General features: G+C 45.3%; 1 protein-coding gene across 1 annotated transcript in view; it reads left to right on the forward strand.

Annotated features, from left to right (window-relative positions):
- Positions 1-26,775, forward strand: part of LOC132477573 (forkhead-associated domain-containing protein 1-like) — a 78,848-nt gene that overhangs the window by 40,874 nt on the left and 11,199 nt on the right. Inside the window, exons 6-13 of the mRNA XM_060080004.1 lie at positions 11,367-11,490; positions 15,148-15,278; positions 17,504-17,593; positions 18,621-18,725; positions 22,468-22,575; positions 22,928-23,080; positions 24,449-24,578; positions 25,255-25,379. Of these exons, the coding sequence (XP_059935987.1) occupies positions 11,367-11,490; positions 15,148-15,278; positions 17,504-17,593; positions 18,621-18,725; positions 22,468-22,575; positions 22,928-23,080; positions 24,449-24,578; positions 25,255-25,379 (966 nt within the window). The remainder of the gene's footprint in view (positions 1-11,366; positions 11,491-15,147; positions 15,279-17,503; positions 17,594-18,620; positions 18,726-22,467; positions 22,576-22,927; positions 23,081-24,448; positions 24,579-25,254; positions 25,380-26,775) is intronic.

Genomic DNA, 26,775 nt, shown 5'->3' on the forward strand with positions numbered 1-26,775 from the left:
TCATGCTTTCACACCCACTTTGCATTTCCACCCAACTCCTGTCGCTTCAGTGACCACTTCTCACACCCACCTGGACCCAGCCAGAAAGAGCTGGAGATGGGGAGAAGGAACCCCACAGTGTTCCAAACACGGAGGCCTTTATCAAAACCTGAAGGCAGCTGCTGGTTCATTTATAGGGAATTTCACCAAAAAATCTCCACCCAGAATGTCTGGATTTACCAGTCAACTTCCTTCCTCCTGAAACTAAATCCAAAAAAAAAAACAAAACTGCTTTTTAAGTTTTAAAGAACTACTTTAAAATTGGCCACTGATCTTGGTCATAAATTATATCTCAACAAAGTTGATAAAAAAGCAATTGGTCATTGATGAATTTTGGCCTCAGTGCATAATTCTGCTTAAAACCGTAGTCAGATTTGGTTCAACATGGCGGAGTAGAAGGACATGCTGTCACTCCCTGTTTCGAGAACACTGGAATCACAACTGACTGCTGAACAATCATCGACAGGAAGACACTGGAGCTCACCAAAAAAGATACCCCACATGCAAAGACAAAGGAGAAGGCGCACTGAGACAGTAGGAGGGGCGCAATCCCCATAAAATCAAATCCCATCACTGCTGGGTGGGTGACTCACAGACTGGAGAACACTTCTACCACAGAAGTCCACCCACTGGAGGGAAGGTTCTGAGCCCCACGTCGGGCTTCCCAACCTGGGGGTCCGGCAATGGGAGGAGGAATTCCTAGAGACTCAGACTTTGAAGGCTAGTGGGATTTGATTGCAGGACTTTGGCAGGACTGGGGGAAAGAGAGATTTCACTCTTGGAGGGCACACACAAAGTAGTGTGTGCATTGGGACCCAGGGGAAGGAGCAGTGACCCCATAGGGGACTGAACCAGACCTACCTGCTAGTGTTGGAGGGTCTCCTGCAGAGGCGGGGGGCAGCTGTGGCTCACCAAGGGACAAGGACACTGGCAGCAGAAGTTCTGGGGAGTATTCCTTGGCAGGAGCCCTCCCAGAGTCGGCCATTAGCCCCACCAAAGAGCCTGGGTAGGTTCCAGTGTTGGGTCGCTTCAGGCCAAACAACTAACAGGGAGGGAACCCAGACCCACCCATCAGCAGACAAGCAGATTAAAGTTTTACTGAGCTCTGCCTACCAGTGCAACAGCCAGCTCTACCCACCACCAGTCCCTCCCATCAGGAAACTTCCACAAGCCTCTTAGGTAGCCTCATCCACCAGAGGGCAGACAGCAGCAGCAAGAAGAACTACAATCCTGCAGCCTGTGGAATAAAAACCGTATTCACAGAAGGACAGACAAGATGAAAAGGCAGAGGGCTATGTAGCAGATGAAGGAACAAGATAAAACCCCAGAAAAACCACTAAATGAAATGGAGATAGGCAACCTTCCAGAAAAAGAATTCAGAATAATGATAGTGATGATGATCCTGGACACCAGAAAAAGAATGGAGGCAAAGATCGAGAAGATGCAAGAAACGTTTAACAAAGATCTAGAAGAATTAAAGAACAAACAAACAGAGATGAACAATGCAATAACTGGAAAAAAAATACACTAGAAGGAATCAATAGAATAACTGAGGCAAAAGAACGGATAAGTGACCTGGAAGACAGAATGGTGGAATTCACTGCTGCGGAACAGAATAAAGAATAAAGAATGAAAAGAAATGAAGACAGCTTAAGAGACCTCTGGGACAACATTAAACACAACAACGTTCACATTATACGGGTCCGAGAAGGAGAAGAGAGAGAGAAAGGACCCGAGAAGATATTGAAGAGATTATATTCAAAAACCTCCCTAATATCAGAAAGGAAATAGCCACCCAAGTCCAGGAAGCAGAGAGAGTCCCATACAGGAGAAACCCAAGGAGAAACACACCGAGACACATAGTAATCAACTTGGCAAAAATTAAAGAAAAATTATTGACAGCAGCAAGGGAAAAATGACAACATACAAGGGAACTCGCAGAAGGTTAACAGCTGATTTCTCAGCAGAAACTCTACAAGCCAGAAGGGAGTGGCATGATATACTTAAAGTGATGAAAGGGAAGAACCTACAACCAAGATTACTCTACCCAGCAAGGATCTCATTGAGATTTGATGGAGAAATCAAAAGCTTGACAGACAAGCAAAAGCAAAGAGAATTCAGCACCACCAAAGCAGCTCTACAACAAATGTTAAAGGAACTTCTCTAAGTGGGAAACACAAGAGAAGAAAAGGACCTACAAAAACAAACCCAAAACAATTAAGAAAATGGTCATAGGAACACACATATCAATAATTACCTTAAACGTGAATGGATTAAATGCTCCAACCAAAAGACACAGGGTTGCTGAATGGATACAAAAACAAGACCCATCTATATGCTGTCTCCAGGTGACCCACTTCAGACCTAGGGACACATACAGACTGAAAGTGAGGGGATGGAAAAAGATATTCCATGCAAATGGAAATCAAAGGAAAGCTGGAGTAGCAATACTCATATCAGGGAAAATACACTTTAAAATAAACAATGTTACAAGAGACAAGGAAGGACACTACGTAATGATCAAGGGATCAATCCAAGGAGAAGATATAACAATTATAAATATATATGCACCCAACATAGGAGCACCTCAATACATAAGGCAACTGCTAACAGCTCTAAAAGAGGAAATCAACAGTAACACAATAATAGTGGGGGACTTGAACACCTCACTTACACCAATGGACAGATCATCCAAAGAGAAAATTAATAAGGAAACACAAGCTTTAAATGACACAATAGACCAGATAGATTTAATTGATATTTGTAGGACATTCCGTCCAAAAACAGCAGATTGCACTTTCTTCTCAAGTGTGCACGAAACATTTTCCAGGATAGATCACATCTTGGGTCACCAATCAAGCCTCAGTAAATTTGAGAAAATTAAAATCATATCAAGCATCTTTTCTGACCACAATGCTATGAGATTAGAAATGTATTACAGGGAAAAACCTGTAAAAAACACAAACACATGGAGGCTAAACAGTACGTTACTAAATAACCAAGAGATCACTGAAGAAATCAAAGAGGAAATCAAAAAATACCTAGAGACAAATGACAATGAAAACACGACGATCCAAAACCTATGGGATGCAGCAAAAGCATCCCATAGTTCTAAGAGGGAAGTTTATAGCTATACAAGCCCACCCCAAGAAACAAGAAAAATCTCAAATAAACAATCTAACGTTTCACCTAAAGGAACTAGAGAAAGAACAAACAAAACCCAAGGTTAGCAGAAGGAAAGAAATCATAAAGACCAGAGTAGAAATAAATGAAATAGAAACAATAGCAAAGATCAATAAAACTAAAAGCTGGTTCTTTGAGAAGTTAAACAAAATTGATAAACCATTATCCAGACTCATCAAGAAAAAGAGGGAGAGGACTCAAATCAATAAAATTAGAAAGGAAAAAGAAGTTACAACAGACACCGCAGAAATACAAAGCATCCTAAGAGACAACTACAAACAACACTATGCCAATAAAATGGACAACCTGGAAGACATGAACAAATTCTTAGAAGGTTATAACCTTTCAAGACTGAACCAGAAAGAAATAGAAAATATGAACAGACCAATCACAAGTAATGAAATTGAAACTATGATTAAAAATCTTCCAACAAACAGAAGTCCAGGACCAGAAGGCTTCACAGGTGAATTCTATCAAACATTTAGAGACGAGCTAACACCCATCCTTCTCAAACTCTTCCAAAAAATTGCAGAGGAAGGAACACTCCCAAACTCATTCTCTGAGGCCACCATCACCCTGATACCCAAACCAGACAAAGACACTACGAAAACAGAAAATTACAGACCAATATCACTGATGAATATAGATGCAAAAATCCTCAACAAAATACTAGCAAACAGAATCCAGCAAAACATGAAAAGGATCATACACCATCAAGTGGGATTTATCCCAGAGAGGCAAGGATTCTTCAATATAAGCAAATCAATCAATGTGATACATCATATTAACAAATTGAAAAAGAAAAACCATATGATCATCTCAATGGATGCAGAAAAAGCTTTTGACAAAATTCAACTCTGATTTATGATAAAAACTCTCCAGAAAGTGGGCATAGAGGGAACCTACTTCACCATAGTAAAGGTCATATATGACAAAGCCACAGCAAACATCATTCTCAATGGTGAAAAACTGAAAGCATTTCCTCTAAGATCAGGAACAAGACAAGGATGTCCACTCTCACTACTATTCTTCAACATAGTTTTGGAAGTCCTAGCCACAGCAATCAGTGAAGACAAAGCAATAAAAGGAATCCAAATTGAAAAAGAAGAAGTAAAACTGTCACTGTTTGCAGATGACAGGATACTCTACAGAGAGAATCCTAAAGTTGCCAGGAGAAAACTACTAGAGCTAATCATTGAACGTGGTAAAGTTGCAGGACACAAAATGAATGCACAGAAATCTCTTGCATTCCTATACACTAATGATGAAAAATCTGAAAGAGAAAATAAGGAAACACTCCCATGTACCACTGTAACAAAATAATAAAATACCTAGGAATAAACCTACCTAGGGAGACAAAGACCTGTATGCAGAACACTGTAAGACACTGATGAAAGAAATTAAAGATGATAGCAACAGATGAAGAGATATACCATGTTCTTGGATTGGAAGAATCAATATTGTGAAAATGACTCTACTACCCAAAGCAATCTACAGATTCAGTACAATCCCTATCAAATTACCAATGGCATTTTTTAGAGAACTGGAACAGAAAAGCTTAAAATTTGTGTGGAGACACAAAAGACCCCGAATAGCCAAAGCAGTCTTGAGGGAAAAAAATGGAGCTGGAGGAATCAGACTCCCTAACTTCAGCCTATACTACAAAGCCACAGTAATCAAGACAATATGGTACTGGCACAAAGACAGAAATATAGGTCAATGGAACAGGATAGAAAGCCCAGAGATAAACCCACGCACCTATGCTCAACTAATCTATGACAAAGGAGGCAAGGATATACCATGGAGAAAAGACAGTCTCTTCAATAAGTGCTGCTGGGAAAACTGGACAGCTACATGTAAAAGAATGAAATTAGAACACTCCCTAACGCCATACACAAAAATAATCTCAAAATGGATTAGAGACCTAAATGTAAGACCAGACACTCTAAAATTCTTAGAGGAAAACATAGGAAGAACACTCTTTGACATAAATCACAGCAAGATATTTTTGATCCACTTCCTAGAGTAATGGAAATAAATACAAAAATAAACAAATGGGACCTAATGAAACTTCAAAGCTTTTGCACAGCAAAGGAAACCATAAACAAGATGAAAAGACAACCCTCAGAATGGGGGAAAATATTTGCAAAGGAAACAACTGACAAATGATTAATTTCCAAAATATATAAAGAGCTCATGCAGCTCAATATTAAAAAACAAACAACCCAATCCAAAAATGGGCAGAAAACCTAAATAGACATTTCTCCAAAGAAGATATACCGCTGGCCAAGAAGCACATGAAAAGCTGCTCAACATCATTAATTATTAGAGAAATGCAAATCAAAACTACAATGAGGTATCAGCTCACACCAGTTAGAATGGGCATCATCAGAAAATCTACAAACAACAAATGCTGGAGAAGGTGTGGAGAAAAGGGGACCCTCTTGCACTGTTGGTGGGAATGTAAATTGATACAGCCACTGTGGAGAACAGTATGGAGTTTCCTTAAAAAACTAAAATAGAATTACCATAGGACCCAGCAATCCCACTACTGGGCATATACCCAGAGAAAACCATAATTCAAAAAGCCACATGCACCCCAATGTTCATTGCAGTACTATTTACAATAGCCAGATCATGGAAGCAACCTGAATGCCCATCGACGGACGAATGGTTAAAGAGGAAGTGGTACATATATACAATGGAATATTACTCAGCTATGAAAAGGAACAAAATTGGGTCATTTGTAGAGATGTGGATGCATCTAGAGACTGCCATACAGAGTGAAGTAAGTCAGAAAGAGAAGAACAAATATCCTATATTAACGCATATATGTGGATCCTAGAAAAATGGTAAAGATGAACCAGTTTGCAGAGCAGAAATGGAGACACACGTGTAGAGAACAAACGTATGGACACCAAGGGGGGAAAGTGGCAGGGGGTGGGGGTGCTGGTATGATGAATTGAGAGATTGGGATTTACATGTATACACTGATGTGTATAAAATGGGTGACTAATAAGAAAAATATAAATAAATAAATAAGCATTTTTTAAAAAGAGATAGAAAAAAAAAAAAGAACCGTAGACAGTGCTTGGGGGCCTTTGTTCTCTTGTGCTCTGTTTACTGTCTTTCCCTCTGTAACCGATTCTAGGTACACAGTTTCAGTCCTAGAAATGGTGCTCTAGAAAGGACACAGATTGTGTATGGTGAACCTAGGAGATTCTAGCAGGAAACTGTAATCTCCATGAAGGCAAAGGTTGGGCCCAGTAACCTTCTAGAACTCTTTTAGGACCGTGTCTGTTTGGTTGTTCTTTATTCATCCATCCATCCATCCGTCCATTAATCCAAATAAATATTTTGGGGGGCCTATCCTGTGTCATGCCCTCTTCCAGGCTCTGAGAATTCAGCAGAGAACAAGACAGACATGATCCTTCCCCCTGTTATGCTCTAGTGAGGGAGACAGAATAAACAAGTCAACAAATACATGCTCTAATATTTAAATGAACTAATGACTCTCCTTCAAACCTGGTTTTGAAAAAACAATGAAAGTAACAGGTCCTGTATGGATTATTAATGCAAACAGCTACCTTGACATGTAGCTGACACATTAATGAGCACCTTTTTCTTGAACTGAACCCAATTTTGCTGAAATATTCCTTTCAGTTATTCTCCCATTTCAGAGCTTTCCTGAGAAAATGACATGTCTTTTTCAGGTACATGGACGAGGCTGAATTATTCCCACATACCTTTTTTTTTTTTTTGGCCGTACCACGCGGCTTGCAGGATCTTAGTTCCCTGACCAGGGATCATACCCAGGCCTCCAGCAGTGGAAGCACGGAGTCCTAACCACTGGACTGCCAGGGAATTCCCCACATACCTTTTTTTAAATAATTGAAATATATTTGACATAGAATATTATATAATTTCCACATATCTTTGAATATCAGCAGGTCCCAATTTGAGTATTATTTAAAGTGGCTGCCGATATCTGGGGGAAAAATGTTTTTTTTACAAAGAAATTATCTAGAAATAATTACACTGATGCATCATGCTCTTGCCTCCCCTACCCCTGGAGCTTCACTTATAACTGAAGAAGAATATTTTATAGCAAGGCATATATGAACCAGAGGCTCCATTCGTTTGAACTCAAATCGAGTTTCATCCACTGACATTTTAGTTTCTTAACTATTCTACTGCCTGCAGAGCATTCCACCAGAAGTATAAGCCACATGGCAGGTTGATTTATGGTTCTGATTACTTTATGTGTTTTCCCTGGTCCCCGAAGGTGTGTGCATAATGATTTGCTCTCAGAGATCTTCGATCCGCTACAATATCACTAGAAAATTCTTACCTCCATGTGCTCTTATACGCCTGTGCTAATTAGAAGCCAAATTATCATCCTGAAACAATCACTCCTCCTAGCACTCTTAACTTTCTTATGATTCAGTGTCCATTTTATTACACAGCTTAACAGACATTAAACATCTTGGAATTTATGCCATTACAAACAATATGGATATTTATTTTGATAGTAAAAGTATCAAAGAGGTTTGAAGACTCTTTGGAGTTTTCCAGCAATCCGAAATCCTAAAACTCTGACACTCAGATTGAAATATTTTCAATCTGTCAAAATCACTGGAGTCTTAGAGGGGAACGTATGATTTCCCTCCCGGAAGTTTGTCTCTGTGTGTTCTATCTCTGGTATCATGCAAATAAAAGCATTAAGCTGAGAAGAGCTTACAAACACTTTCAGTGTTCCAAGGACCTTTTATGGAAAAGTTGTAGTTCCCCCCAACAGAGAAAAGTAAGATGTGAAAGAATTTTTTTACTCAAAGTTTCCAAAGCACAAACATGCAAAAGTATAGCCTTGGGGAGAGTGGGGGTCAGAGTGGCCTGTGTCCCCACAACTTCTAGCATAGACGCCCCCCAATAATGTCTCAGGTGCCCCAGGGAAAAAGTAAGTGTAACTGCCCCAAATGTCCTAGACTCTGAACCATGATGGTGCATGAAACGAGTCAGAAAACGTGTGAGACCTCGACGCTTCTGTTAATTCTACCAGAGTAATAATGACAAGATTTCCAAGGACACAAACCAAGACCAAAGGCTGTGAGCGCCATCTGGTGGCCATATCAGCACACCCGAACTCCATTACCTGGGCATGCCCACCACCTCCCACCAATCTTTTTTTTTTTTTTTTTTTTTTTTTAGCGTGATGCCCGCAACCTGGTCTGATGGTAAACAGGGAAATTCCTGTATTTCTTCTTTTGGAGGGATTATTTTTATTTAAGATACTGAGTCTCTATTTACTCTTATAACAGTTATTTTTAATTTAATGCACGTTTTTAGTTTAAAAAGGGAGCTGCTTCTACGAAAAATGCTAAGAAATTATAGTGGGGCTAGCCAAGAGACATGGGAAAAATAGTGAAAGTGGTATATGAATGACTGAAGTTTAGGAACTCTCTTTGGGTGGGGTTGCCAGATAAAGTAAGGACACCCAGTTAAATTTGAATTTTAGAATTTCGTTTTAGTGTGTTTCCCAAATATTGCATGGGACACACTTGCACTAATATATTATTCATTATCTGAAATCCTATTTTAAGTGAACATCCTTTTTTCCTCTCCTAAATCTGGCAACCTTACCTTAGGAGAACAAAGAAATTGCATCCAGAACTTCCCTGCTGGCACGGTGGTTAGGAATCCGCCTGCCAGTGCAGGGGACACGGGCCCGAGCCGTGGTCCAGGAAGATCCCACATGCCGTGGAACATCTAAGCCCGTGTGCCACAACTACTGAGCCCTCATGCCACAACTACTGAAGCCCGTGCGCCTAGAGCCCATGCTCTGCAACAAGAGAAGGCGCTGCAATAAGCCTGTGCACTGCAACAAAGACCCAACGCAGCCAAAAATAAATAAATAAAATAAATAAATTTATTTTTTAAAAAAGAAAATAAATTGCACCCTTCTCCTTGTCACTTCCATTTTGATCTATCAAAACAAGCTAGTGGAGCTTCCCTGTGGCGCAGTGGTTGAGAGTCCGCCTGCCAATGCAGGGGACGCAGGTTTGTGCCCCAGTCCAGGAAGATCCCACATGCCACGGAGCGGCTGGGCCTGTGGGCCATGGCCACTGAGCCTGCACGTCCGGAGCCTGTGCTCCACAACGGGAGAGGCCACCACAGTGAGAGGCCCACGTACAGCAAAAAAAAAAAAAAAAAAACCAAAACTAAAACAAGCTAGCTCTTGTCCTGTCTACAGATTGTGTGGCATTTATGCCCCAATAAACGTGTCCCTGTGGGAGTACTTAGGCCTGACATCTGAAAAATCACAGGGCAAAGGCCCACAGTGCACCTTGAGGTGGGAAAGTCCTGGCCACTCAGAACAAGCAGTCTGACCACATCAGACCGAGAGGGAGGGAGTTCCGGGCCCAGCTCTCTTTCCCGGCCTCTCGGGTACCTGCTCTGTGGAGGCCGAGGCCTGGCAGCTACTTTCGGGGCCTTATCAACGTTGCATTTGATGGAGAGCCTTCCGCACCCCACGTGTAGACCTAGACCCCTGGAGGGGGGCCCGCCCTTGAGGGGCTGTGAGCCATGGACTTACAGGGTGCTCACAGCAGCCATAGATAGAGCCGACCTGTGGTCCTCCCACCCACGATTCCTGTATTTCCTTTTTTTTTTTTTTTTTTTTGTGGTACGCATGCCTCTCACTGTTGTGGCCTCTCCCAGTGCGGAGCACAGGCTTCGGACGCACAGGCTCAGTGGCCATGGCCCACAGACCCAGCCACTCCGCGGCATGTGGGATCTTCCCAGACCGGGACAGGAATCCGCGTCCCCTGCATCGGCAGGCGGACTCTCAACCACTGCGCCACCAGGGAAGCCCCTGTATTTCTTCTTAATAACAACCACACTGGCGTTTAAGTGAGCCTGGCAAGGCTTACAAATGCACACATAAATATTACCAACTACCTTCCCCAGAGACGGACGAGGGAAGCTGAAGCTAAAACACCCCGTGAGGGCTTCCCTGGTGGCGCAGTGGTTGAGAGTCCGCCTGCCGATGCAGGGGACACGGGTTTGTGCCCCGGTCCAGGAAGATCCCACATGCCGTGGAGCGGCTGGGCCCATGAGCCATGGCCACTGAGCCTGCACGTCCGGAGCCTGTGCTCCGCAATGGGAGAGGCCACAACAGTGAGAGGCTGGCGTACCGCAAAAAAAAAAAACCCAAAACAAAACAAAAAATACACCCCGTGGGTAGTCAGAGGAGAGGATTGTCACAGCTCATCCCCCTGTGCCATGTGCCAGGCATGATCTGAGCACTTGTACACATGCTAACTTATTAAAATACTTCTCACAAACCTATCAGGTTGGGACTACCATCACCCCGCGTACAGACTGAACAAAAGGAAACAGAATACGGTGTCCTCCTTGTGTTCACAAAGCCCGTTAACTGGCAGAGGCAGGACTTGAAGGCCACAGTCCGGCTCCCGAGTCCATGCCATGCTTTACAGTCTCCAACTTCTCACGCTCATTCCTAGAGCCACCTGGGAAGGAGGAACCAGGCAACTAAAGACTGGGTTTGAATCAGACTCCACGTCTGACCAGCCGCGTGATCCCGAGCAGGGGGCCTCGCCTCTCTGAGTCTCAACCTGGCTCCCTTGCAAAATGGGCACATTAATGGGAACGTCAGCCTTCAGCAACGCTGTGACGAGTATCAGTGTAGCATGTGTGAATGGGCTTTGTAAACTCTGGAGTGTTCTGTGAGGTATAAACTACCCTCTATTCTCATTAGAGGGAATTCATTTCATAACCTGCTCCCGGCTCTTGAACTTTGCTGTGCATCCAGTCAGTGCTGGATGATCTGGAAGCAACAGCTGGTCTATTTATGGCTAAAAACCCACAGGTCATAGGAAGACAGCAGCACCAGAGCCCCTGGGTGGCCACAAAGATAAGGTCCGTGTCTCGAGGACCGATGACATGGTGGTCACTGAAGGAACAGGCCCCCTCCTGCCCCTTCCACTAGTGACAACGGAAAACCTTGGTTTCCCCAACACCCCGATCCAAGATCAACCCGACTCTTTTCCCAACGTTGGAGAAGTACCGGCGTGTCCTGCAGGCCTGGCTGGCCCCCTCTGACGGTGTGTTGCCTCCTTCCACAGATCAGTGCCCTACAGCAAGTCTACAACCAGGTGCTGTGCCAGATACTGTCTGAGAGAATCTTAGAAATCACCTCCCTGAAGCACGAGGCCGAGAACTTAAGGAGGGAGGCCGCCATCACGTCAGGTGAGACCCTTCTGCATTCAGGCCCCAGAGCTTCTGCCCTCCCCCTGCAGACATCACCAGTCAACCAGCACACCTGTGCCCGTGACCTGGGTGCAGCCTCAGGGATCACCCGTGTCGGTGCATTAGAGTTCTCCCTCAGTGGAGGTTTCTTGCCACTCAGTTCTGAGGGCAGGGCCAGGTAAATATTTGAGAGAATGGTATCTCTTGGCTACAAGGTCTCCTGAGCACTGGCCCCACCAGGGAGAACACAGGTCACCTTGTGGCTTGGGTGGTTCCACAAAGCAGCCTGAGTGCAAACTAGAGCGTGGACAAAATGGGGTCACTCCTTTAAGGCACACATGGTCTCACCCATTTCAGCCGAGTGCACTTGGGCCCAAGTGAAACCATTTTCTAATTTGATCAGAGGGGGTTCCCTGATAAAGGGCTTGGATTGTGAGAGGTGCAGCCAACACACAGCTGTGGCTGAGCTTTGATTCCCTGGATTCCTTCATTGCTTCCACATGTTTCTTGAGCTCCTACTAGGTGTCAGGCCCCGTTCCAGGCTCCGGGGAGGGAGAGCCAAGCAAGACAGTCAGATTCCTGTACTCACAGATTCGGGAGGGGGTGACAGACAATAAAAGTAAACGGATGAATACACAAGCCCACTTCAGAGAGCAGTGGTGCTGTGGAGAAAATAAACTGTGTGTGGTGGTGGCCAGCACTTCAAGGGGGGAGGCCAAGGGGGACCAGCTCAGTGGGTGTGCAACCATGGAACTCAGGTGGGACTTGAACCCGTGGGCTGGGACTCGAACCCAGTCAGAACCCACTATCTTTTAATCGAGATCACGCATCTGGTCTCGCGACTTACTAAAGCTCAGATTCTTTATGTCTCATCGCAGAAAGAATTCAGTGAGAGACAAAGTAAGAAGTGAATTTCTTTAGAGAGAAACACACTCCACAGACAGAGTGTGGGCCAATTCAGAAGGCTAGAGGCCCCCAAATATGGGGCGATTAGTTTTTATGGGCAGGGTAATTTTATAGGCTAATGAGTGGGAGGATTGGGACAACTCTAATATTTTGGGGAAGGGGCGGGGATTTCCAGGAATTGGGCCACCAGCCACTTTTTTTTTTTTTCCTGTACACGGGCCTCTCGCTGTTGTGGCCTCTCCCGTTGCGGAGCACAGGCTCCGGACGCGCAGGCTCAGTGACCATGGCTCACGGGTCCATCCGCTCCACGGCATGTGGGATCTTCCCGGACCGGGGCACGAACCCGTGTCCCCTGCATCGGCAGGCGGACTCTCAACCACCGCGCCACCAAGGAAGCCCCACCACCCACTTTTTGACCTTTATGGTCAGCCTTGGAACATCCTGGTGCTGGTGGGTGTGTCATTTCGCTCATGTATTACAATGAGCCTGTAATGAGGCTCCAGTTCCCCTGGAAGTCGAATCTTACGCCCCCTTGGACCTAGCTGATTCTAACCAGTTTATGTTGTATCCTCCACGGCTATGTCCTTCTTTTAGAGAGGACCTGTTTCACGTGGGCAAGGACAAGCCAAGGGCAAGAGAGGCTGCATGGAGTGAACAGGGGATTGTGGGGCTGGGCAGTGTCAGGGGGTCTGGGTTTTTATTCCAAGGGTGTTGGGAATCCAGTGGAGGTTTTCAAGCAGGAACTGGCATGCCTAGAGACCTGAAGAGGATGGGATCACTCACAGACGAGGGGAGGGAGAGAAGCAGGTGACAGGGAGGAGGCAGTGAGCCTCGGAGGGGCACATCACTCTGAAAGCAGCCAGCGCATAGCAGGAAACATGCCCACAGCTGTAGAAGCCACACATAGCATTGAGTCACACGTGAATCCCCATCTCTGTATGAATCTGTGCTTTCCTTCTGCCTCACTCTGCAACTTAATCACATCCAGCCCCACCCACTGCTGCCCCCAGGTCTCTGCTTATGCTCCTCCCTCACTTGGGATGTCCTCAGATATTTTTTGAGCACCTCCCCCAGGCTAGGTGCTGTTCTGGGCACTAGGAATGGAAGGATGAACTCGCTGGTCCTCACCTTCCTCCCGTATGTCGGCCAGTGAAACCTCATCCAAGCATCAAGCCTGTCTCAGATCCCACCTTCTCCGATCAGGGAGTCGGACAGACCTGGGTTGGGATAACGCTTGAGATGGGCTGGACCCACTCAAAGTGTGGCAAGCCCCAGAGGGATTTCCAAGTAACTGAACTGTGTCCTGGAGGCAAAGCTCATTTTTAAACTGAAATTCTGGAGCATTTTGTGCTTTATTTCATAGACATTCTTGATTGATACCTACCACTAAAACTGGGCCTGATGTTCTTTCAAGAAAAGAACCGTAGGAGATAACCCAATACCACTGCATTTATGCACCCTTCTTCCCACTTTTATTCAAAATAATACTACAATGCAAGAGGGAAGAGATATGGGGAGATATATATATGCATAACTGATTCACTTGGTTATAAAGCAGAAACGAACACACCATTGTAAAGCAATTATACTCCAATAAAGATGTTTAAAAAAATGATACTACAGTAATGGAGTAGTTATCTATTGCTGCATAACAAGTTACCCCAACATGTAATGGATAAAACCCCAACCAATATTTATTATCTCCCCCAGTTTCTGTAGTTCAGGAATTTGAGCGGGGGGTGACTTAGTTCTCATGAGTTGCAGTCAAGATGTTGGCTGGGGCATAAGTCATGTCATCTAAAGCCTCGGGGGGCGCCGGAGGATCCCCCTTCAGAATGGCTGCTCATGTGGCTATTGGCTGGAGGCCTTAGTCCCTGAGCACACATGCTTCTCTCTAGGGCTGCTTGAGTGTCCTCACAACACAGCAGTTGGCTTCCCCCAGAGTGAGTGATTCAAGAGGGAGCAAAGAGGAGGCCACAGTGTCTTTTATGACCCAGCCTGAGCGGAAACAGTCCGTCATTTCCACAGTATCATATTGGTTACCCATGGCAGCCCTATTCAGGGTGGGAGGGGCTACACAGGGCATGAATTCTAGGCGGCAGGAATCATTGGGGCCATTTTGGAAGCTGGCTGCCGAGAAAAATAATAGGCGCCATGGAACAAAAATAATTTAGCCACTTTGTGTTCTTGGGACATACCGTCTCATTTGACCCTTACAATAACTCTGTGTGGGACAGACAGTGGGAGGTGAAATAGCTTGTCCAAGACCAACAAGCTAATAAGTGGTAGAGAGGGGTCCAAACTCAGAGGACTGTGAAACCAACCACCCCATCAATAGTGTCCAGCAGTGCCCTCTGCCACAGGCCCATCTCCTGGCCTCTGGAGAAGAATTCCTGGACCTTCCCTGTGCTGGGCCTTTGTTCCCCAGGCCCATGGTGTGGCCTCTCCTCCCAGCTTTGCCTGGCTTGTGCCCACAAGGGGCCCCTAAAGGCTTCTCCTCTCGCTGCTGCTGACCGCCCCTCATTCTCACTGAAGCCTCAAACCCTGTTCCGTGGACTTTGCTCTCATTCCCATTCCTGCTCTGGGACCCTTGCAAAAATCCTCCCCAGGTCTAGGCGGGCACCGGTGGTGGCCCAGGCTTGGAAGGTCTTGTCCGAACGTTGGCTGACAGCCATGGTGTTGCCAATAGTCCTTCCTGCCTCTTTGACCTCCATGAGTCTTCTGTTTTGGTTTGGTTTGGTTCTTTTACAGAGATGGTGTCATCTTTGCAAAGAGACGTGTTAGTAAAGGATGGTCAAGTTCAACAACTACAACAGGAGGTGAATCAACTGAAAAGTGAGAACAAAGAAAAGGATCACCAGCTCGAAGCCCTCAGCTCCAGGGTGAGTGTCGTGTCATCAGCAAATTGTAGCTGCGAAAAGCAGACACAGTGGAGTCACATGACACACGGTGGTGAGATGAGGCCAGTGCCCAAGGACACAGGGAGGGTAGCTGCTGGGCAGGTGGCCAACTTCTCTGAAGCCTTTCAAAGGACAGCATGTATGTGGCTCAGAATAAGCATAATAGATTTTCAAATCCAGCAAACATTTTCTAACCCCTATTATAAATTAGTTTGTTTAATCCCAGGAACAAACAAACCTATGAGCATATACTGCCATTGCAAAGTTTAATATTAAACAGAATACGATCTCTCTGTGAGCAAGGATGACCACACGGCTGCATCATGGTCCCAGCACCACTGGTTCTCATAATTGTCTTCAAAGCAGAATGTTTGAAGATCCAGATGCAAACACGCAGACTCTCATTTCTTCCTTAGACTTTAGTGTGTAGAATGTCTCTATGGAAGATGAACGTGGTAGGCAAGCAAAGAGCTTTTTACATGTAACTTTGACTATTTGCAAATCTTGCCTTCAATGCTAACTTTAGAATCCTGACTCTATAGGATAAGATTTCTCAGTATTTGCATGATGTGCCTGTTTCTGTGAGTCAAGGTAAAACCTCAAAGCTTTCATCTCAGGTGGCAACTCAGAGATTCCCAGAGGCTACCCGATAGCTAGGTCTGCATGGGGGTGGGGTGAGAACAGATCTTGAGGTTCCAAGGAAAAGGCACACTAAGTAATACCTGGTACGTAGTACCATACCCAGTTTGGAGCTGGTGAAAGGCACTGCATGAGCTTTGGGATCAGACAGACCAGGGTCCAACCCCAGAGCTTTCTTTTATTGTAACTTATTTGGCCTCCATTTCCCCATCTGTGAAATGGGGATGACAAAATCGTTTTCCGAGTAGTGGGAGGCTGGTTTTAGTTGTGCTCTTCTGCCTCTGCCCGAGGTCAGCTGCCTGGCCAAGCCCTCTGCATTCATTTCTCCCAAGCAGAGTGTCTTCCCAGGCATGTGCTATAGCTGTTTTATGTGGTGTGTGTGTCTCTGTTGGGGACGGGAAGGGGATGAAGAGCTGGTGCTAAGTAGAAGGAATCTGCAAAGACAGCACCTGCTTGGCTCTTCTACCTCCTGAAGTGCATTTGGATGATTTATGTCCCCGTTTCCCCTTCCTCGTTGACCTTGGAATGAGGTCCCTTCTCCTCTAGACTGTGCGGGCCAATAGCAAAAGGGCTCGTCACCACCAAGGGTACTGCTCTTGTGAACATTTGAGATGCCTTTTTTTTTAATGGCATACATCATGTGTGTTAATTTTAGAAAAATAAGTAGATGACATTGAAAAGGAAAAGTAAAAAGAGAGCAGAGGAAATGCTACCTTGAGAAATCAGTGTTAATATTTTCATGTCTGTTTTTCCAGTCTTGTTTCTATATATTGCCTAGAAATCAATCAATCATTTTATAGTGAATTTATACTATGCACATTTTTTAAATTTTTAAATACTGATTATTTTCCCATTCTAATAAAGCAATGCTCTTATCATTCATCTTAAAAGCTACATACTTTCTCCTGGATGTACCCAGTGTTATAAAGTGGTCTGCTGTTCTAAACAACACTTGGGTTGTTTCCTCTTTTTTTTTTTCTTCCACTGTTACTGACAATTCTGTGAAGAGCATCCTTGAAACTACAGATTTACTTATTTCTCCAGTCATTGTCCTTAAGGTACATTCCTAAAGTGGGAATTGCTGGGTCAAAAGAAGGCACATCCATCCTTATGCCCTTAATGCCTGTTGCCAAGCCGCCCTCGGGCAAGACAGCTCCGTTTACCCCTCCACACCAGTCAGGGCAGTTGTGTCTTTGAGATGCAACCTGCACAAAAGCCCTAAGATGGATCTGGGCTCACTGGCTCGGCCCCTTCCACCCTCACTGGTCACAGCGTGAAAATATCCCAATTCCTGCACCCTAAGTACCCAGACACTACAAAGCTGGCTTTTCCCTGCGGTGAAGTTTGCTGGCTTTTGAAGAGGAATTTAGACGCTCTATTCCTCAGAACTCATGAGAGGGGTGAACTGGGAACTACTGCAGGATCCCGTGCTCCCATCACATAAATGGTCTCGCCTCTCAGAATTCAGAGGTGTGATTGGGTTATACAGCAGGAAACACTCCTGGGCATGAACACAGGTACTTGGGACCCCCAGCCAAGCCCCCTGGCCTTGTCCTTTTTCTCCACAGTGCTCAGTGCTGAAAGAAGAGTTACAGAAGGAAGATGCCCAGAAGGAGAAGTGGGAAGCCCAAGAGAAAGAGTTAAAACTCTGCAAAACCGTGCGTTGAACCTCCTGACCCCTAGGTGTCCACTGAAAGCCTAGATTGTGGCCTTGAGGGTTTTGGAGGGGTTCCTTGGCCCATTAGCTAGCACAAGCTCTGGGGCTTTCTGGGTGTTTGTCTGTTATTGTAGTCTCCTAATTCTTTGATTTGCTAGCCTCAAAGAGATGGGTGAAAAGACCATGGAAAACACACGCTCCCCAGATTTTCTGGGCAGTTGGCTCAAGGCCCCTCATCAGGTTTCCCCTGGGGAAAGGGACGGGAGGTGGCCACCGTATGCTGCTAGAAATTCACCGCGGTCCCTACCCCTGGACTTGTGATGCCCAGACTTTCATGATCCACTGTCACAAGTTTTATCACAGCTGTGAGCACTGTTATTAACACAACTCTTCTTGAAGTATTTTTACTTAAATACATTCAATTTTACAACAATTCGTAAAAACAAACTAAAAAGCAACTGTATCACTGGCCTTGTATGGAAGGTGAACATAAAAATTAACACAATGAAAAGATGACCACTAAATGTAAATGTTCACCCCCTATACCAGCCCAAACCCTCGTGCACATCACCAGGCATACGTTTTCCATCCATTGGGAAGGACGGTGCCTGGGACGGGGGCAGGAGACGTGTGTTCTTCTCTCTGTCAGGAGCACACTTCTCTGCCTCACCTGAGAAAAAAGAAAAGTGTCATTGTTCTTTTTTTCCAAACGGTGCCCATTGTGTCTTCCAAACAGCCCTTATTTAGATTGAACTCAAAAATATACCCCAAGGAAAGAGATTCTAATGAGTGGATAGGTATCTTGTACTGTTTAATCCAGGATCCATGCTGATCTTCAAAAGAAACTCAAATTTTCCCTCACCCAGCCCTTTCATTGCATCCGTTGAAAGAAAGTCTACTTTGCCTCAAAGATGTGGAATTGTCCCCCAATGGAAGGAATGAAGCGAATCCCAGACTAGGTTTCTGCCTTAATGAACCGGATGAAATGAGCTGTGAAGTTGACTTCCCTGTTGTTGGAACTCTTTCAGCAAATCCAGGACATGGAAAAAGAAATGAGGAAGCTCAGGGTGGAGCTGAAAAGGAGCAGTACCGAGCAGAGCCTGATCTCTATGATGCTGCAGGAAAAGAGCAAGGTATGGCAGGGACAGGTCGGCCTGGGAACCACTCTGGGGCAAGCACTCCACCTGCATCATCTCTGTTCATCCTCACAATGACCCCATGCGGTCTATACTGGTATTAACCCCACTTTACAGTTGGGAAAACTGAGGCTCACAGAGGTGAAGGAAGTTATCCAAGTTCACTTGCATAAAGTAGTTGTGGCAGAACTTGAATCCAGGTCTGCCTGACTCCAAAGCTCCTGTGTGTAACCACTACCCTAGACTGCCTTCAAATCTTAATTGTGAAATTATTTAAGAAAGAATTGATCCATTAAATCAAGTTTGCCAATGATGTTGTTCCAACTTAAATTCTCATATTGATTTTTTTTTGTCTTTTTGTTCCATCATTGAGAATGTTTTTGAAAATCTCAATATGTTTGTCATTTGAGTGTTTCTTCTGTTAATATGAACGATGTTTGCTTTATATATTTTGAGGCTGTGTTACTAGGTGCATCTAAATTTAGAATCCTAATACTTCCTGTAGAGCAAAACTTTAGATCATCATGAAATGTCCCTTTTCATCTCTAGTAGTGTTTCTTCCTTAACGTCTCCTTTGTCATTTAGCTTCATCACTGGCTTTCTGTTGGTTAGAGTTTTCATACCATATCTTTTTCATATGTTCTCTGTCAATTTTTGTCTTAAGGTTTAGACATATGCCTTCAAATAGCGTATCATTTTTACAAAATCCAGTTTGACAATCTTTGACTTTTAGTCCATTTATATTATGTAATTACTCATGTACTGGGGTTTAAATCTACCTTCTTGCTCAATACCAGTTGTACCATCTGTGTTATGTTCCTTTCTCTCCTTTCTTGCCTCCTTCTGCGTGGATTGTTTTCTCTTATTCCACTTTCCCCCTCTATTAGCTTGGAAATATTTCACTTTTTTACTCTTCTTTTAGTAATAGTAAGACAATAGCATTCATCCTTGACTCACCAAACTCACACATTAATTAAGTTTTTCACTCTTCTACTATTCTCTTAGTAGTCATCCTGAAGACTACAATATGCATTATGTATTTATTTATTTTTTTTGCGGTACGTGGGCCTCTCACTGTTGTGGCCTCTCCTGTTGCGGAGCACAGGCTCCAGACGCACAGGCTCATTGGCCATGGCTCACGGGCCCTGCCGCTCCGCGACATGTGGGATTCTCCCAAACCAGGACACGAACCCACGTCCCCTGCATCGGCAGGCGGACTCCCAACCGCTGCGCCACCAGGGCAGCCCTGCGTTCTTCACTTCCCCAGAGGCACTAGTAGTTGGTGATCCTGCCCTTCTCCTGGACAGTGCCGTGAGCTTCAAGCACCTTCACTTCACTGACCCCCTCCAGGTTCATAAGCCATTGCTGTCATGTTCTAAACTCCTCTTGATACTTGAAACCCCACAGGACATTATTAGGGTTTTGCTATAGTCAGTATCATATCCACACATGACCCTTACTGTTGCTCGACTTTTCTGCATCTCTGATCACCCACCTGGGTTCATTTTTCTTGTGTCTGAAGAATAGCCTTTAATGTTTTCCCTCATTGTGGCTCTGCTGATGGCAAATTCTCATATGTGCCTGTGTGTCTGTCTGGAGATGTATATTTAACCTTCATTCTTAAAACACATTTGACTGCGTATTGAATTCTACAGTGGCAATTCTTTTCTTTCAGCACATTAGATACAGCATTAGATATGTCACTATTGTCTTGTGGCTCCTATTATTTCTATTTAGAAGTCATCTGTAAGCCTAACTGTTGTACCTTGGCATAATCTGTCTTTTTCTCCGGTTGCTTTTAAGATTGTCTTTTCCCTTGATTTCCAGCAGTTTTATTATGGTTTATCTAGGTGTGGATTCAGTTTTATTTACCTCGTTGAGTTTGTAGGGGCTTCTTGAATCCCTGGCTTGATGTTTTGCCTTAGTTCAGGCGCTTGGGCTCTGTACCACACAGGCCGTGTGGAGCTACTAAGGCTTCTGAACAAGTGACTGATGCAATGACATTCGTGGACAGTAATCAGGGTGAAAATGATAGTTACAATTTCTCACGTACTAGGAGTTTCCTTGAACATTTCATCTCTTCATCTTCACAACAGCGCTGTGATCTAGAAATCATCCTCTCCATTTTACAGATGAGAAAGTCAAGGCTACTAGTTACTAGTAAAGTAACTAGCCCAATGGCACAGTGAGTTTTGTATGACTCCAGGTTCGTCTGACTTCAATGACCCTGGCGTAGCAAACAGCCACATGCTACTGTTTACACTGAAATTAATGAAAATTAAGTAAAATTTTTTGTTCAGTTCCTCCGTCACACCAGCCCCATTTCGAGTGCTCGATCCCCAGATGTGGCTGGTGGCTGCCGTATTAGACAACACAGCCTCGCTCAGAGTACCTGTACCATTGCAGAAAGTTCTGTTGGACAGAGCTGCCTTACAGCTGGGTAACTCTCATAGTACCGTTAAGATTGCACTGGAAGAAACTAAACTCGAGGCGAGGTGGCCAGCTGTCACAGTCCAGCTTGCATGTGAGAGGGGTTGGAGGACAGGCGTGAGACCCCCGAGTGTGAGCGAGGGAGCAGGGCGGCTGTTGAAGGTGACTCTGAGGCTTGGGGACGGGAACGGGGGCTGTTCATGCAGAGCACAGACAACGGCAGAGTCCAAGGCTGGACTTGGCTTTTGCAGCACATGAAAAAGGCTGCTGACATAGAAGTCAGAGCATGTTTAGACGTGGGAGAAAACTCAGGCCCAGAGAGCTTAGATGACTTTTCCAAGGTAACAGAGCTGGGCAGAGGCTCTTCCACTGGACCACACTACTCAGAAGAAAGCTCTTAAGGGCTTTTCTGGGTCTTTTATTACATCCCTGTGATCCCCCTCTTCAGATCCCTAAAAAAAGAGCCTGTGTATTTGTTTCAGCACAAACACTTTCCATTTATTTACGAGAGTTTGCCTCATTTCCTGTTAGTGCCAGGGCCCAGGGCTCAGCAGGTGCATCTAAGAACTGAGCAGCTGCGAGGCCTACACAGGCCAGCCAAGGGTAGCATGAAGCACTCCCAAGCTTACCGTTTGTTGACTGTTACCCAAGCAAGGGGGGAAAAGTAGGCAAGCTTCTCCACTTTAAATGCCTTCCTTTGCAGGCTGCAATTCTTAATAGACATTGCTTTAGCAAGCCTCCATAGAGGTTACCACCAGTGAGTGTGCTCAAAGTGGTAACGACAAACAGTTATGATAATAAACCCAATCATAACATTTCCAAGTATCCATCACGAGTTATTAGAACGAGACTGTACGGCGGACATTCCCGTCCACCTTTCATAGGTTACAACAGTACTTAACACACTCACAGAGCCCTTAAGCACTCTTCCAAACATTGAATCCCCACAATAACTCTATGCAGTGATACTAGTATCATCATCCCTGTTGGACAGATGAGGACACTGAGTCACGGAGCAGTGAAATAACTTTCCCAGTGTCGTACGGCTTGTTAGGGACCGAGCTGGGATCGGAGTGTGCGGTAGAACATAGTTGAGCCCCGGGTGCAGAGCTCGGCCCTTTCCCATAGGGGGCAACTCCCTGTGAGTCTGCTGCTACCCAGTGCATGCCTGTGACCCCCTGCTGCTGGGCTGCAGCTGTCCCTACCCCTCAGGGACTCCCCCACTGCCATTAGCACCCCCCAGAAGAGTTTCCCCAGAGGGCATGATGATCACATTAGCAGCAAGCCCTCGGTTTCATCATCCTTTCAGGTTGAAGAGAAGCTTCGGGAGGATTCCAGAAGGCAATTGCTTCAGCTGCAAGAAATGAGGAACAGAGAAAACCTCATTAAAGCCCATTTGGAAAGGGTAGTAGGTCAGGTAGGCGTGCTGCAGAGCCCCTTCACGGGCCCGTGCTCTCCACGGAATCCCGCACCCAAGTGCCCGGCAGGGATGAATGAGGAGGAAGATGGCCTGCTTTAGTTCACCCGCTTATTTTCTATACGAAGAAGTGTCTAGAAAGATCTAGAGCTGAGATTCTATCTAGATCTGGAGTCTGAGCTCTTAACCACGATGCTCTACTACTTCGCTATTAGTTACTAAGCTAAGCATCGTTTTTCTGTGTTTTGAAGAAAGTTTCGTGAACCTTTGTCCCGCCCCCAAAGGTAGTGGAAATGACTCCTGCGTTAGTCCTGTCCCCCATCAGCTGCAGTTTCCCTTCCCCTCATTTCAGATGAAGATCAACAGTTCTCGGGAAACTCAGCAGTATTTGCTGCAAGAACAGTTACGGCAGCATCTGGCAGAGAAGGAGAAGCTGACCGAGGAAAGGCTACAGCAAGAGGAGAAGCTGAAAGCCAGAGTCAAGCGGCTAATGTCAGAGAAATCGGTAAGGTGGTCCCCGTCCTTCTCTTTACTACTGGAAACTGATGAAATGGGCTTTCCTATGAGAAACAGAGGGAACGTACTCAGATGGAGGAATCTCAGCAACTCCTTGTTGGGAGCTAAATTAATTAAAGAGGGTGAATGATGTAGGAGGAATTAACATGAAGCTTGAATCCCAAAACTCAGAGATCAACTTGAAGATCAACTTGAAGAGGCAAGGTTATTGAAATGTCTAGAAATGGTACTTTGTTTATATACCGCAGCTGATTTTATTGATACAAATCCCAGTCGTTACTGCGGGTCCTGGTTTGTGTCTAAGTGTGTGCAAGACCAACCAATAGTATTTCAGTCTTTTGCTTTCTCTTCATGCATATCAGGGGAAACACATGGCCAAAACGGCTACTTACTTTTCCAGAAACCAGCCAATTAGAGGATAGTTTACAGTGGTGCCTCTCAACTCAAAGGTGTCCACGGATCATATGGGGATGTTGTTAAAATGCAGATTCTGACTCAGCAGGTATCGGGTGGGGGGAGCCTGGGATTCTGCATTTCTGACCAGCTCCCAGCTGGTACCGATAGCACAGCTCTGCAGACTACATTTTCAGCCACAAAGTCTTAGAAGAAGGTTTTCCCCAAGTTGGCCGATAAGAACCATTTGGGGCTTCATTGGTGGCACAGTGGTTGAAAGTCCGCCTGTAGATGCAGGGGACACCGGTTCATGCCCCGGTCCGGAAGTATCCCACAGGCTGCGGAGCGGCTGGGCCCCTGAGCCATGGCCGCTGAGCCTGCGCGTCCAGAGCCTGTGCTCCGCAAGGGAGAGGCCACAACAGTGAGAGGCCCGCGTACCAAAAAAAAAAAAAAAAAAAAAATGCCCCTCCAGGGACTTCCCTGGCGGTCCAGTTGTTAAGACTCTGTGTTTCCGCTGCAGGGGGTACGGTTTCGATCCCTGGTCAGGGAACTAATATCCCGCATGCCGCATGGTGCCGGCAAAAAAAAAAAAAGCCCCTCCAGGAGCAAATTTGATGTGATTGTTCAGAGATGAGACCAGAATGACAACAAGTGGAAACCCAAGCTTACAAGAAGATTAGAAGAAAAAAAGAAATAAAACATGGGGAGGGAACATAGGGGGGATCTCTTATTTATAGTGATGCTAAGTAGGTAGGAAAGTTGGAAATCTTCCTTGATGTGACTTTGTATTCGAAATGCAATTTTTAAATTCCTTCTCGTCTGAAACCCTGTAATGATATTTTCCAAGGTACTAAGTAAGTGACAGGGTTTCTGCTAATCCATGATTTGTTCATGTTTCTTCAAATACAAGAGAGGGAGGTTGTGATCACTGATAAAGCTGCTGTCCTCACCCTTCTGGCCACAGGAGCAGTCCTTCAGTGATCTAGGAGCCAAGTGCAAAGGGTCCCGACATGAGGAAGTCATTCAGCGTCAGAAAGAGGCTTTATCTGAGCTTCGTGCACGAATTAAAGAACTTGAGAAGGCCTGCTTGTCAAGTAAGTTTCCTCCTGCCTAGTCACCCCCTCTGTGCTGAGAACCGTGGACCCCAGACTTGAGGGTTCACTTTAGGGACTAACCAATTTGCCAGGACCACCATCTTCTATCCCCATCATTTCATAACTAAAAAAACATAGTTATAAAAAAAGATGGGCAGGAAAAAAAAATAGATGTGTAGGCATGAGCTCAGAGTCAAGAGCAGGCCTTGATATTAAATAAACAGGATTTCATGAAAAACTCAGAACCTTGTCCTTCTTATTTCACTGTGGCCCAGTGGAAACTTTTTCATAGACGGATGCTGTGCAAGGACCAACCTTGGGGAACTTCCCAGGATAAATACCCTGTTTAGAGGGAATAGGGCTTTCAAGAAGCCAAGCTTGCTGCTGGGTGGAGCCCTGGGCTAGGACACAGAAGCCTGGGTTCAAGTCCGTCCTCACACCTGTGGCCGAAGGTTCCCCCTCAGTGCCCCAGCCCTGGGAGGCTGCAGCCTCATACGAGCTGTGTGGCCTTGGACAAGTCATTTCACCTCTCTGGGCCTCGATGACCCACCTGCCAAGGGAGGATGGTGAGCTCATTAGTACTGGCCTGTGGTAAGTGTCCAGTAAATAGCAGCTGTGACTTTTACATGCAGTAACTTCTTCCTGAGCCTTTGAGTGTAAACTTTTTCTTTTATAGATCACAAGGACCACATGGATGGATCATTTCTAGACTTAAAGACCTTCGGGATGGAAAAAAATGTTCGGAAAATATTGGATGCAAAACCTGACTTGCCAACTTTTTCAAGAGTAGAGACCCGAACGGTAACCAAAGACACTTTGTCTCTGCATTGACTGACACATGGGGAGGGTGGGCATGAGGACAGACACTAGCCGTGTGCCCTGGCACCACTGTATACATCATTGGTTCGAGGCCAGGTCCTCCCTGATGGGCTGGCACCTGTATGGACTGATCGGTGCCTGGCCGTACCAGCGATCCAGTGTTTGAATAGAAAGGCGGCTTCCCATCATGTACAGCATGATATAGCATTGCACTGATGCTGGCCCGGTCAATCTCTGGGCCCTCCTTTTCACATCACATGTTATATTCTGCAGAAATATCCAACAAGCTAATGTACAACAGTATGTCATGAGCTTGCCTAACATTTGCTTTTTGCTATAAACTGAAAAACATGAACACATAAAGGGCAGCAGAAGGGAGCCATGATGATTAAGAAGACACAAGTTCTAGAATCAGAGACCTGTGTCCTAATCCCAGCTCTGCAAGCTCTGTGACCTTGGGCAGCCTCCTAACCTTTCTGGGGCTTCAATTTCCCAGCTGTAAAATGAGGATGGAAAAATTAAAGGAGATCATTATGTAAAGTGCTTATCCCAGTGCCTAGCTCATAGCGAGCACTTTAATAGATGATAGTTATTATTGTCAAACAGTATTTAAAGAATATTATCCAAGAAAACCTTCCTTTCTTAGGGAGCATAGTTTGTGTTTTCCAGGATTTTCAGAAGTAATTTGATTGTTAGGTTGAAGGTGCCCTGTATCCTAAATGGATGTTTGATCGGGTGTTTGACTGACACGTGACAATGGACAGCTCAGGCCAGAGTGGCTTGCTGCGGCAGCTGGTCTAAACCAGCTTTTGGAAAACATAATAAAGCCATCCTATCCGTACCAGCATTTTCTCCTACAATTTTTCTAGACATTTGCTCACACGTCTAGAGATGTGAGTCTTCAGAAACATGTTGGTCTTCCTGATAAAATCGAACCTTCCTTCTCTGAGGTTGGGAGTAGAGGGACCGTCTCCAGGTGGGGAGCTCAGCTGGATCTCACGTCCTGATGGTCCTGCTTCCAAGACCTTCTCCTTGGCAACAAGCCCTCATCCCACCACTGACACCACAGAGCAGGAAACCTCCTAACTCTCAATCCTCCAAGGTTGGCAGTAATTAAAGGAAAGAGCAGGAGGAAGAATAGCTGACATCTGTGAACTGCTTACTGTGTGCCAGGCGTTGAGCTCAGCCGGCTCCATGCCTTATGTCATTGAACCATTTTAGCAGCCTTGTGTCATAGTTACTCTTATTGTCCCCATTTAACAGATAAGAAAAATGAAGGCTTCAGGAGGTCAAGTACCTCACCCAAGGTCACAGAATAATGATTGAAGACACACCAGGGGTGTGTCCCTGGTGGTGTGTCTGCTAGCCTGCAGAGACC

Source organism: Mesoplodon densirostris, chromosome 2, assembly GCF_025265405.1.
Source record: "Mesoplodon densirostris isolate mMesDen1 chromosome 2, mMesDen1 primary haplotype, whole genome shotgun sequence".
Taxonomy (NCBI): Eukaryota; Metazoa; Chordata; class Mammalia; order Artiodactyla; family Ziphiidae; genus Mesoplodon; species Mesoplodon densirostris.